Source organism: Tinamus guttatus, unplaced genomic scaffold, assembly GCF_059628265.1.
Source record: "Tinamus guttatus ecotype Peru unplaced genomic scaffold, ASM5962826v1 Tinamus_guttatus_pri_ptg000088l, whole genome shotgun sequence".
NCBI classification, from domain to species: Eukaryota; Metazoa; Chordata; class Aves; order Tinamiformes; family Tinamidae; genus Tinamus; species Tinamus guttatus.
In genome coordinates, this window is record NW_028288622.1 from 606,050 (window position 1) to 619,815 (window position 13,766).

At 39.2% G+C, this 13,766-nt stretch overlaps 1 protein-coding gene across 1 annotated transcript in view; it reads left to right on the plus strand.

The window, feature by feature from the left end:
• Positions 1-1,034: 1,034 nt before the first annotated feature.
• MMS22L (MMS22 like, DNA repair protein) overlaps positions 1,035-13,766 on the plus strand; it is an 81,853-nt gene continuing 69,121 nt past the window's right edge. Inside the window, exons 1-7 of the mRNA XM_088520410.1 lie at positions 1,035-1,213; positions 1,566-1,691; positions 4,301-4,353; positions 7,072-7,159; positions 7,249-7,426; positions 8,457-8,550; positions 11,258-11,388. Of these exons, the coding sequence (XP_088376536.1) occupies positions 1,035-1,213; positions 1,566-1,691; positions 4,301-4,353; positions 7,072-7,159; positions 7,249-7,426; positions 8,457-8,550; positions 11,258-11,388 (849 nt within the window). The remainder of the gene's footprint in view (positions 1,214-1,565; positions 1,692-4,300; positions 4,354-7,071; positions 7,160-7,248; positions 7,427-8,456; positions 8,551-11,257; positions 11,389-13,766) is intronic.

The window sequence follows — 13,766 nt, forward strand, 5'->3', positions numbered from 1 at the left end:
CGCGGAAAAGTGTGCGGGGCGGAAGGCGGCGGTTGGCCGGGGCCGTTGGCGGCGGCGGTTGGCGGCGGTTGGTCAGGGCCGTTGGCGGCGGCGGTTGGCGGCGGTTGGTCAGGGCCGTTGGCGGCGTCGGCGGCGGTTGGTCAGGGCCGTTGGCGGCGTCGGCGGCGTCGGCGGCGTCACCGGGGCGCAGGTAGCGCGCGGGGCGGTCTCGCGCTCGCTGTGTGCGGCTCTGGGGAGAGCGGCGGGGCGGCCCCGTGGGGCTGTTGTGCCTCGTGGCCGGCGCTGGGCTCGCCGCCCGCCCTTATTCCCCCGTCCTGGCCTGGGCTGGGGCGCCGGGCAGACGCCGCGAGTGAGTTTCCTGCGCTCGGCCCAACGCTGCTCTGCTGCCGTTCCCGAAGGCAGGGCTGAGTGTCCGTGATCAAGGGTCACGTCGAAAGTGGGCGCCGACAGCAGCCGCGGTGCCGGGACGGGGCCGTGGGTTCGGCGGACACGCGGCTTCAGGGCCTATGCGCAAAGTCTAAGAGGTAGATGCTTGCTGTAACACTAAGTCTGTCAGCAAAGAGGCCTTCAGGAACTTCTAAGTTACTCCGAACTGAATTACTCTGAACTAGATATTGCTGAAGCCAACTCACCCGTGCTCCCTTTCTTGGCCTGCATCCCCACCTCTTTTTTGATCTTAGTGGTATTCTGACCCCATAACTGGTCAATCCAGAGAACCAGCTGAAAATGCACATGTATTGTCCCTTTGTAGGGTTAGGGGTTTTGCTCATTTAACTCCCTGAACCAGTTGCTGTGGGGGAAGACAAACTGCAGTTCTGCACAGAGCTGCAGCGTGTGCCAAGGGGTGGAACCATGTCTGTTTTGTTTTGTTTTTGTTTGTTTCTTTATTTGATGGTAGCTCCCCTGCTGTTTTCGCACTACAACCATGCTGATCTGTGGGGTGCAGGTTTGGTAACGTAATAATGAAAAATTTCTTTGTAAAATATTGAGTTTTATTTATTGATTACTTCTGTTTTCTAGAACAAGTGGAAGCCATGGATGATGACTATATGGATTCTTTCACGCCCCTATTCCTCACTGACAGCTTGGAGATGGCAATGGAAGTGGAGAAAGAGCACTCCAAGCTGTCCTGCTTTTCCTGTGTTTTTGACAACCAAAATGGAGGGAGAAGCTTCTCTTCAGAGTCTTATTTAGCTAGTGGGTCTCTTAAGAGGTACGTTTGTGTTGAGCTACATCTGTAATGATCTTTCCACAAGTTTTGAGTGTTTCAGAATGCTGACAGGGTCTCCAAATCAGTTTTTCCTTGAGTTCTTACAGGCCTGGGTCCGGGTCCTAGCTTTGTGAACTTCATCTTTGGTGGTGTAAATGATGTGTTGCAGTCTTAGTAGAACTCTTCTAGACAAAACTCTAGAAAAATTCCACTGTTGGATAATAGCATCTAAGACTTGCTGCAGACTATACCACTAATATTTGATAAAAAAGCAATGATACAAGACTGTAGGCATTGAATCATTAGCACTGTTCATAAATTCTTTGGTAATAAGCCTGATTTTATTTTATTTTAGAGTTTTGCTGACACTAGATCCTTCTCCAAATGACTATGAGGAAGATACAGTGGAAATGTTTGGCTTTCAGTGGGTTACTGAAACGGCATTAGTTGAATCCTGTGGGCTTCTCTTTGGATTACTTAGGTAAGATGTCATTAATGTATTCTGTGATTAATACACTTCAGCGGTTGCACACCTTTACATAAAGAACTTAACAAACATCTAAAAGTTCCAGATAATAAGAAAGACTGTGGGTCATGTATCTAAAAAACTGTTATCTGTGTAATCCTCTGATAAGTGGTGGGAAACACACAAATGACATTATTGGAGGAAATAAATTATGTATTGTAGAGGTGTAATATTATGTGGCTTACTAATATATTTTGAAGCAGGGCAGTGCATAGCTTAGCTACAGACAGCTACAGCATGTTTATAAATATACTTGCTAAACAATTTTGTGATTAATTTAGAAAGCAGAGTAATATTATTTGTGTGGCTTCAGAGTATATGAATAAACTTTGTCAGATTTCCTTAAATGATTTTATACTATTTTTAGCGTTGTGTCCCCTCCCGACCTTTTTTGTGTGTGTGAGTAAAGAAAAGTAGAAGTTAAAAATCAAATACTGTAAATGTTAGATGCAATATTTTCTTTGATTGTTTGAATTAGGATAGCTTCAGCAATCTCCTCAGATACAGTTGCTCAGTGTTTGGCTAATTCAATGCAGATGTTTAATCTGGTCAGTGCAAATATACAGATCACTGATAATCCGCTTTGCTACTGATAACCCTCAGGATGCACAGCACTTAAGAGGGTTGTTGGAAAAGGGGCTTTTGTGCAATACGTGGATATGTGAAATATTCCATAGTTCCTTTGACTGTAGTGGATTCTTCCACTACTTGATGGTGTGACCAAGGGCATGGTGTGAATGTCATCAGTTGGGTTTGCCTATTGGAATATGAGGGCATAAATGAAAGGAAGTGCTTTGGAAACTGCTGTTATTTCGTTTGGCTTGTTAAAGCAAATTTTTACTTGGTTGTTTGTTGTATTTCTCTACTTGATAGATAGGAAGATATTCAATTAATAAAAAGCACTGTATGCATTTCAGCATCCTCTCTGATCAGTTTATTAGCAAAGAATAAACTGATTGGGTAATCAGGCAGCAGTGTAATTGATCTTTGGAATATTTTTTTTTCTTTTTACAAAGAAACCCATCCTGTAGTCCTCTTCTAATTTTAGTGGAGACAAATATAGGACATTATATATATGTGTGTGTATGTGTATATATATATATATATATATACATATATATATATATGTAGAGAGAGAGAGAGTTATTCAAGCTGTACATGTTGCAATCGCTTTTAGTAATAAAACCATTCAAGTGGCAGAAATTATGGACATGAGCTGACTCTTGGCTGTGAGAGTTTGGTTGCTAAGCTGTTTTTTGGTGTGGCAGGTCCCTCTGCAAAGATATTCTTTCTTTCAGTTCATTTGTTTAATCATAAAATGGAGCACTTCATTTATAGAGCAGTTGGTAACTGAAAGTAGAAAAGCTTATTTCTACAGTGTAGAAATCATGTGCGAAAGTACAAGTTCTGCTGCTGTTTTGGGGTCAGGGTGGTCCTCCTGGCCCCGTTCTGACACACTCTAACTTTCAGCCTCAACAGTCCCCTTAGATAAAGTCAACCATTTTTAGACTTCCTTGCATTCTACACAGCTGAAAAAGTTGAAAAAATCATTCAGAAATTCAGCATTTGTAAAAGCTAAATAGCTGAAAGTAGTCCTAGGTAGATTTTTATCAAAGCTAGGAAAAGCTAAGGGATATAGTTTTAAAGTGTGTTTACTCTAGTTTTTGTTTTCTTTCTTGTTTTACTCCTTCCCCACTCTCTTCCTCTCTTCTGGATTGGGCATCCTATTTTGAATTGTGCAGTAGCGAGTGCTTAGACTGTATGGACCATAGCAGATAGAAAGCTCCTTCCTCAATTTATGTAGTATTTTATAAATTGAGCTTAGCAAGTTTGTTAGGCTTTTCTTTCAAATCCTTGTGCAGTTGAGCTTTTTATGTGTTCAGTCTAGTGTCCTGTTATCTCTGTGGAGAATATACTTGATGACTACTTGAAAATTAGTTGCTGTAGAATATGGCAGAATAAATCTGTTATTTGCAGTGCCTGTTAGCAGCAAATTCTATAAAGATGGTGTCTCTTCCGCTCCAAAATGGAGTTTTACCTTTTGCAAAGATGCTTTCTTCTTTGACTGTTGTTATTAACTGTGTGTGCTCAAGTTAAGCAGTAGAACATATTAAGCAGAAAAAGTAGAAAGCAGCTGGCAAAATTTCCCAGTACTCTTTCAGAAGTGAATGAGCTCAGTGTGTGCTATGAGGGCTATCATTCCAGTTTGTTTGGGAGTCAAATGTGAGGGAGATTGAGTTATATTTGTGGGAGCAAATCTGCAAAACAGGCGCTCAGTAAGGAATTTTGAGTGTTGGATTTTTGTTTGTCTGATTGTGTTTTTCTTTTTTTTTCCCTCACTTGGGTATTTAGCTAATTTTATCGTTGTTTATGTTCTGGAAACAAACAAAATGCTGACTAGTATTATTGTTTCACACGGAATGTATGTAGTCTTCAAATTCTTTTACTCAAGTTATATTTTTGTAAGCTTTCTCAGAGCAGATGTGTTCCTTGCTTTGCATTTCTTTTTATTAAATACCTTGCATTTGTATAAAAGCCATAAACCTTTATTTCTTTCTAATTAGGCAACAGATACACAGTTTGGAAAACCTAGTACAGATGAGTTCGTCTGATTTCAGTAAGTTTAACACATATCACTTTACATGGGTAGACATCTGACCACATTTTCATTATATGTATTATATAATCCTTATAAACCTGCAGTAGGTGTAATAACATATGCAACAAATTGATGCAAGTTGAATGTGAAAATAGATATGTGACCATGCCAGCTGAAAGCGTTATGAGCCAGTTTGGAATTGGATCTTCCTGTGTAGCAAAGTCATAGGTCAAAATTCTGGTTTTATTCCCTCGGTAAGGAATGCTGTGTTAACTTGATAAGAACTAAGATAATACGTCTCTGACAAGGCAGGACTTGGCAAATCTATTTACTCATTTAATTAAAAATGGAACTTGCATTAAAACTCCCAATAGCTATTCTAGTTATAAAGGTAATTGATTAGATTCTTTCTTACCACTATAGCACTTTTTTGGCTTACATTTAAACAAGTTAGTTATGTTTGCCTAGGTTAGAAGTTATTTACAGTTATTTATCATTGCAATAGGATCAATGAAATAGGAGCCGTACAAAACAGTTTGTTTGAATTAAATACTAGTGCGTGAGAAGCAGTCTGTTTCTGAAAGATTATTGCAGCCTTGGGCTTATTGTGAGTTTGAAGGCTGTGTTACTCAGCAAGTGGATAAATTCAGTAATTTATCCAAGATGCACCCTGTCTGTAGTATCTTCTTGTTACAAATAAACTGGTCGTATTATAAGAGCACAAGTGGATATTCTCATACCCTTTTGTTATTAATTTGGCTTAAAATTGTCATACTATGCCGTTTCTATTGCTGTTTTGAAGAACTAGTAAGATTCTCTCATATGCTTTTGTTGATTGTATCTTAAAAGTATGGCTTTAGTTGAGATTTAATACTTAAATGGAATAACTATTTTAAATTATACTTAAGCATTCATAGCATATCTGGACATCAGTAACTGTTCTTTAATTTGTTCTTCCTTAAATTTAAACATCTGCCTGGTTCTTTTCTTTGTTCCTTCATTTATCAAATAAGTTTATTAAATAGTTTATTAACTAAAATCAGTGTAAAGGTTATATGGAAAAATGTCAAAAAATATGAACTCTTCTCCATGCCCAATTCTGTAACACAGGATGCATAATACTCATATCCGGTCTAATTGTATAGCACGAGTTTGGATTCTGTGCTGTTACTGATAATATTGCGGTTGTTTCAGCTAGGTCATATATGATGTTAGTTGTGAAATAAACTTTGCATACAACTTTAACCATACCTGAGTTTTAGCAACTTTATTTTACTATAAAAATAATTACTTTAAAGTAGGCTGTTGTATAAAATGCCCTTAATAATGTAATATAATGAGCATGATGATTTTTCTGGTGAAGCAGTGCTTTAACTCTGTAACGTCAAGCAGGGATTAATACTTGAAGGTGCATGTAAAACAGGCACAAAACCGATACAAATGTTTGCAAAACTCAGATAAACCGAGGGAAATGGGTTGTATAAACGTGCTCCTGCACCAAACTGTGAGAAATGCAGGCTGAATAAAAACTATCTATCCTGCTTAAATACCATCGGACCTGATTAGAGTCCTCTTCAGAAAGCATTTCTGCATTTCAAGGCCATGTCCAGGACCTATGAGATGTGAATTTTATGCTTTATACCTGGCCACTTTTATCACTTAGAGCAAATCACTGATGTATCTGTGCCTCAATTGTCTATTTATTCAAGCAGGGTAGTAGTAAGAGTGTAGTGTGAGGATACAAATATTTAAAATGAACAGACAGTGTGATGGTAAGTATTATTGGTATCTCAGATAAATGGGCTATTGTCAGAGTTGAAAATCAAGTTTGTTTTTTAGCTCAATGTATATTTGTTGTGCATATTCCTTTGTGTATGTTGATATAGATATCAATATTATACATTTTGTTTGGTATCAGTCTTATGGAACTTTGGAGGTTTTGATTTCCTCGAATGGAAAGTAAAAGTGACCAGCTAAGGTGAAGGAAAAAGGAGGGATGTAAAGGGTGATTCTCACAGCAGTGGCAGTTGCTTACCATGAAGCTTGCCTTAGCAAAGGTATTCGGGCTTGCAGGTACAAGGTGATGAGGGTAACACCATGAAAACAACAGCAGGAAGCAACAAGGGGCAGGAAAAATACCACCATAGAGGCAGAGACAGTCACAATAGCTAGATGAAAAGATGCACCCTGCAAGCAAAAAGCAGGCTACTGCACTACAAATAAAAGGCTCTTAGCATTACCCAGCTTAAGGTAGCTAAGGCACTGTGCAAATGCGCTGTACCACAATGCAGTGCTTCCCAGGAAGATGTGACAAAGCAAGGTTCCAGATCAGTCCATCTGCTTAAGAAATTCCCCAAGAGAAAAGGATGCCGAGAAATTGCTTCATACTGCTGTCTTTTCTCAAGGCTTCTGGGAAGCAGACAGGGAGCAGAGCAGTAGGGCTGAATAGTTTGTTCTGGTAATGATTGCTTGCCTCTACCCTCTTTCTGGAGGGTTTGGATACCTTCTCTTCCCTCTGTATCTGGATATGCACCTTTGATGATAAGATTAAAGAATTACAGTTCCCTCTGGCAAGATGGCTTTTGGAAGTGGTTTGTTGCCCCTAGAAAATTCACCTAACCTGCAGCTTCCCCCTGCCCCAAACCTGGATTCAGGAAAAAAGATGGCTTCATGTGATTCATGAATCACAGTTTGGACAAGTCAGCTTTAAGCTATTGATCTTTTCTTTTACTTCAGGTCAAGCTGCAAACATGCACTCAGAAGCAGACAGCATCAGGCATCAGTGTATTGAGTTTTTGCATTATGTGAAAGTTTTCGTCTTCAGGTGAGAGTTGCATGCAGTTTACTTATTTTATGTATTGAGCTCTGTCTAGCTGTTTTTCACATGTTCTCTGATTGTGTGTGTCTGTTCAGGTATCTGGAACCTCCTAAAGCAGAACATGACGGAATGCTCCACCCGTATGAAGAACTAGAAGCCCAACTACCATCTTTGTTGGTGGAAGAACTTCATTCTTTGACCCTACAAATTGGTCACCTTTATGAACTTCCTAGTAGTATTCTGGCGGCATTTACCATTCAACATCAGGCAAAGGTTGACGACTGTTGTAATTTTAAATTTATTTGTATGTGTTTGACTTGAAAAAGTGAAATTGAATAAGAATTAATGTTTCTTCAGAAAAGAAAATGATTTTATGCTTTTTAATTTTCCCCTTTTTAAACTTAAGTGCCATTTCCTTCTTCAGAAACAGCTAAAGAGCTCTTGATTTACTCTTTCATTGTTTGTTATACTTTCTTTCTTTTAAAATTTCTCCTATAATATACAGATGATAGCAATTACAGGTAAATAGGTAGACTTGAGTTAGTATAACATGTTACAAATTTCTCAGTGATTGTCCATGATAATGGTTAGAATTTCTGACCTCCCCAATAGAAGGGGCACTTTATATTCTGAAATGTGTTTCTAAATAGGAAAAAAAATCATTGAAAGAAAAGTGCAAATATGGAAGAAGGTACTGTAACATATGACACTGTAAAGTATATACACCACTAAGGTCTGGACAACTAATGCTTTCAAATCTCTAACTTCAAATCTCTTGATTTGAGGAAATAAAAAAAAAGGAATTTCAGTCTTTGATTGTATGAACTAATATCTGGAGAGGAATGATTCACTGAGGAACAGCATTTTGAATCTTTCTGTTCATTTGTCTTGTCAGCAGGAAATGAAATAAGTGTTTTCAGCAATCTTAAGGGAAGAGAATATTAACTACTTGGAGTTCTAAGTGCATACTTCACTGTTAGCACACTTCATGTGCCCCCTAATACTTTGCTGGAAAGCAAAGGATAAGTAAATGCATTTAATCTGGAAAATCTGAACGAAGATGTTGTGGATGAATTGTAGTTTAGATCAAAGTCTTCATGACTTTGTAGTCTACATGGTCTACAGACAAATTAATTGTTGGGAAGCTCATTTCACTGAATGGCATGTTTGTATGTTACAGCTGATTTGATTGCAGATATCAGTAACATTACAGACTGTATGCCCGCATTCATGTGCCTTAGTAGCATCACAAATTCGCTAAAAAAAGTGATCTATAGATAATGTATTTTTTTCTTAATTATAGCTCTTTCCTCCATCCTGGCATTTTTTACATCTCCATTTGGATATCCATTGGCTAGTACTGGAAATTCTTCATGTACTAGGTGAAAAGATGATGAGTAAGTATATGTGTTGGTTTGTTTTTCTGAAACGTATTCTTCTGCATATGACTTATCTAGATTTCTTATCTGAAACTGCCTAGAATAATTTGCTTTTTGTTACAGTAATTACTAAGCATATCTATATTTAATTGGTTAGGCTCAAGCAGAGTGAAGACTTTTTTGTTTTGTTTTGGCAGATCTTCCTTACAACTCTATGATTAAATCTTCCTTAATATAGCTTGCATTAAATGAAATAGCTTTGGGAATTTGTTGTATCAAAAGTTGACTAGTATTATAAAGTTCTTTCTTGACTGACACTTGCAACTAAATATTTAATAATAATATACATTTGACAAAAATTTGCAGAAATCCAAATGTATAATGATGCACTGCAGTTTAATGCAAACAATGTAGGAAAAGTGCCCAGGGATGGGCCAGAGCTAAGACTCTCAGATGCGGTCTCAAGCATCAGAATATCAAAAGGAGAAATATTCTTCTAGTGATGATTCCTCTTTTATTATTAGACTTGCTAGAAGGTTTTGTGAAGGCTTAAAACAGAGAATCCACACTGCTAACCATATATAACATTAAGAAGATACCGGGCAAAGGTTTGGTCAGAGGAGTTTGTAAAACTACAACAAGAAAAGGGCAAGGCGAGACTTTTTTTAATGGATTTTAAAAGGGCAAGGAATGGATTGATATGAGTAAGCTGTTCAAAGCAGCTGAACAAAAAAGGTCATGGGATGCAGCTGAAGAACCAACTTAAAAGCAGTTCAGTTTGTTAGAGAGGAAGTGTTAAAATATAGAACATTTCTGTGGGACTATGTTTTTATTATTTTTCAAGAACTGTTCATGCGTTGTTAATTTTCGTGTCAGCAAAATATATCACAAAAAAAGTTTTCTCCTTTAATCATTATTGCATTACACCAGAACCCCACTTTATTACAAATCAGCTATACAAGTTCTGTATAAGAATTGCAACAATTGGAGTAACATTGAGGTCTATCTAGAGTGCCCTATAAGGCTAGTCCAGGTAACTGGTATTGAATCTGAACTCTTAGATTAACATTAGTCCACTTTTGAGTGCTGTCACAACACAGTTTTACTCAGGTTACAGCTTCACTGTTTTCTGCACCTCTCTTTCTGGACAGCTTGTGACTTGGCTCTTCAGTGCATTATGTCTTGAAGAAAAGCTTTGTTCTCTGTTTCTTTTATGATCCATTGTGGGATAAACTGTTTTCTGGTTTGAGGCTTTGAGGCCTTTTGAATAAGGATGGGAAGACTGTTGGCTGTCAAATGATTTTTCCTTTTTCTTGGTTAAGGAGTAGATAGTTCTAATCCAGAGCTATGCTTTGATTCATGTATATATAATCATATAAGCATGAACATATTCAAAAGATGCATCAGAACAGAAATATTTGCCCAGATGTTATTGAGAATTGACTAAAAAAAAAAACCTTATTAAAGCTAAGACATTAGTGTAGGCATTGCAGTAATTTCTTAAGAAGATCTACCAGTCTTTCAACTGATTTGAACTCATTGAAAAGGTGAGAAAAGAAACAGCAGAATTGAGTCAAAGCAAAACTTTCTGTTGTGGTTCAAAATACTGTTTTATAAATTATCACAACTTCTTGATTATTTGTTTTGCTTGAGAGTACCATAGAAAGTTTGTAATTAATTTAAACTGATTCACTTGAGCAACTGATTCTTTATTTGTTGCATTCAGAACTGTTTTCTTTTTCTTTTTTCTTTTTTTTTTTTTCCTGTGCAATAGAAAGATATGGGTTCAGTATTTCAAAAACACTTATGTATGGGACCCACAAAATTTAGCACTGTTTTCAAACAGGTGCTTTCCTTAGCTGAGGGGAAAATAGATGTATTTTGAGAATGTTCTGAGACTATGAGGATTATTTCAACATTTGTATAATGTCGACCATGTGACGTGTGCTTTACAGAATACTTGAAAGGCAACATCCCTCTGAAAATTTGAGCTTGTAGGGTAGTATAAAAAAACCAACGTGGCTGGCAAGATATTTCTTAGGCTTTCATCTCATTGCATAAAGCCTGCTGAGCAAAAACTTCACGCTGCTGAAATCAGTGGCAGGATAAGTGGGCTCAGAGCTTCACCCTATGTTTCCAGGAATGAACAGAAGCTCAGTCTGCACATCTTCTGTTGCACTGATGTCGAGGAAGTTGTGCTGTTGGGAAGCTAGTGAGATACCATCCTACAGTCTCTTAACTCTACCATGTTATCTGTGCTAATGTCTGCAAATGCTCAAGTTGGAATAGGATCATGCCAGCTTTTCACATCAACACATCTCTAGGAAAGTGTTAGACCTCCCTAGAATTGTTTGTCATCAGCTTGCATATCTGTGAACGACTTCATGATTTCAGAACATGCGCACTGGCATGTGTCAAAGGAATTGCAGATAAATAATTTTTTATTTCCCTGAAAAGGCTGTGCCAATAAAAGACTGTGGAAATGTCAAACCATTCTACTGTCAACCAGAACAATATCAAATTTCTGTGTAATGATGAAAGCACTAACTTGAATTTAGAATGGATGAACTTTCCCAAATGAGTTTGTAATTGAAAACTACATATAGCTCAAACAAACCAATTTCATGATATACAGTATAGGGGGGAAAAAAATATGTCTTTCCTTGTATTTCTAGAACCATTGCCAGGCCTAAGTAGATTTTTCTAATTTTCTTTTGTCTTTTAGGACAAGTTGTATATGCTAACCATTTCATAAACCTAACCGGAGAGAATTTAACCAGTATCAGTTTATTTGAAACACACTGTGGAAATCTCATATGTGATTTAATAAGTATATCCATCAATAAGTATCTAAAGGTAACTTTTGTATATATATGTATATGTATATACACATATATAGGACAAATTAGATGCTTGTATTAAGAACCACATTAGGTGGTGTTCTCATGCATAGATTACTTCTTACTGCTAAGTTTTAAATGTTATGTGTGGCTTAGTATCTCCATGTTTTAAACAGTGTTATTTGTTAGGAGCTCAAATTGTGTTATATTTATTCATGACCATCTGGCAGTTGAACGAGAGAGTAATATTGAGATGCAGTGCGTGCAGAGCAGAAGTGTGCCACGTTTCCTAACTTCAGTGTTCCAGGTTCCATGCCAGGCATGGCACAATGTAAAACGTTTAGAGCCACAGATGAAAAAAGAAAAAACCTCTTTTCAAACTCTCTCCCCAGGAACAAAAGAGTTACTGTATTATTGGCGTTAAGCTAACTGGACACTTACAGAATTTCACTGTACGTTTTATAGTTAAACTGTTTCAGCAATTTCATCTTTTCAGCAAATGCATCTTTCCACTATAGTGCATCTTTTCTATTACATTTGTCAAAGGAAAAACTTTCTTTCCTTAATGTCGTTCTGTCTTTCTTTTTCCTACTTTGGCTGTAATGTTTTTCTTGCTTGTCTAAAGCAATCCAAAACTAGAAAGTCATAACAACTCCATATATCAACTACTAAGAGCTGTGCAATCTTCTTTGTCTGTGTTACTGAAATCTGCTTTAGATGGGTATGTGTGATCCATGAATTCAGCAATAGACTCTAAGAATAACTAGCAATGACCACTGTATAATTTATATTTTCCAGGTACAAAGATTAGAAAACTGGGGTCCCCCTTTCTTTTCTATTTTTCTCTATGGGAAGAGAACAACTGTGGCAGCATCTGAGAAATCTTCTGTTAAACAGTCCTAGAATCATAGAATGCTTAAGGTTGGAAGGGACCTCTAGAGATCATCTAGTCCAACCCCCCTGCACACGCAGGGTCACCTAGAGCACGTGGCACAGGACTGCGTCCAAGCGGGTTTTGAAGATTTCCAGAGAAGGAGACTCCACAACCTCTCTGGGCATCCTGTTCCAGGGCTCTGTCACCCTCACTGTAAAAAAAAAATTTCCTTAAGTTCCTGTGGAACTTTTGGTGCTTCAGTTTCTGGCCATTTCCTCTTGTCCTATCAGTGGCCACCACTGAAGAGAGGCTGCCTCCATCCTCCTCACTGCTTCCGATGAGGTACTTATAGACACTGATCAGGTCTCCTCTCAGCCTTCTCTTCTCCAGGCTGAACAGGCCCAGCTCTTTCAGCCTCTCCTCATGGGGCAGATGTTCCAGGTCCCAGATCATCCTTGTAGCCCTGCGCTAGACTCTCTGCAGCAGCTCCACATCCCTCTTGTACTGTGGAGCCCAGAACTGGACACAATACTCCAGATGCGGCCTCACCAGGGCTGAGTAGAGGGGCAGGATCACCTCCCTCGATCTGCTGGAGACGCTCTTCTTAATGCACCCCAGGATCCCATTGGCCTTCTTGGCCGCAAGGGCACACTGCTGCCTCATGGTCAACTTGTCGTCCACCATGACACCCAGGTACCTCTTTGTAGAGCTGCTCTCCAGAAGGTCAGTCCCCAGCCTGTAGTGGTGTCTGAGTTATTCCTCCCCAGGTGCAGAACCTTGCACTTGTCTTTGTTGAATTTCATAAGATTTCTCACTGCCCAGTTATCCAGTCTGTCCAGGTCCCTCTGGATGGCAGTGCAGCTCTCTGAGCGATCGGATACTCCTCTCAGTTTGGTATCATCAGCAAAGTTGTAGAGGATCCCTTCATCCGGGTCATTGATGAATAAATTGCACAGGACTGGACCAAGGACTGACGCCTGGGGGACACTGTTAACCACAGGCCTCGAAGTAGACTCTGCATCACTGATCACCACCCTCTGAGCTCTGCCATCCAGCCAGTTCTTAATCCACCTCACTGTCCACCCATCTATCCCACACTTCTGGAGCTTGCTCAGGAGGATGTTGTGAGGGACGGTGTCAAAAGCCTTGGAGAAGTCGAGATAGATGACATCCACTGCTCTGCCCTCATCTATCCAGCTGGTCATTCCATCATAGAAGGCTATCAGGTTAGTCAAGCAAGATTTCCCCTTGGTGAATCCATGCTGACTACTCTTGAGCACCTTCTTGTCCTCCATGTGCCTGGAGACAACGGCAAGTATGAGACGTTCCATCACTTCCGGGGACGGAGGTGAGACTCACTGGCCTGTAGTTGCCTGGGTCCTCCTTCTTGCCTTTTTTGAAGACTGTCGTGACATTGGCCTTCTTCCAGTCCTCCAGCACCTCCCCCGTTCCCCAGGATCTTTCAAAGATGATGGAGAGCGGCTTAGCTATGGCATCTGGCAGCTCCCGCAGCACTCTGG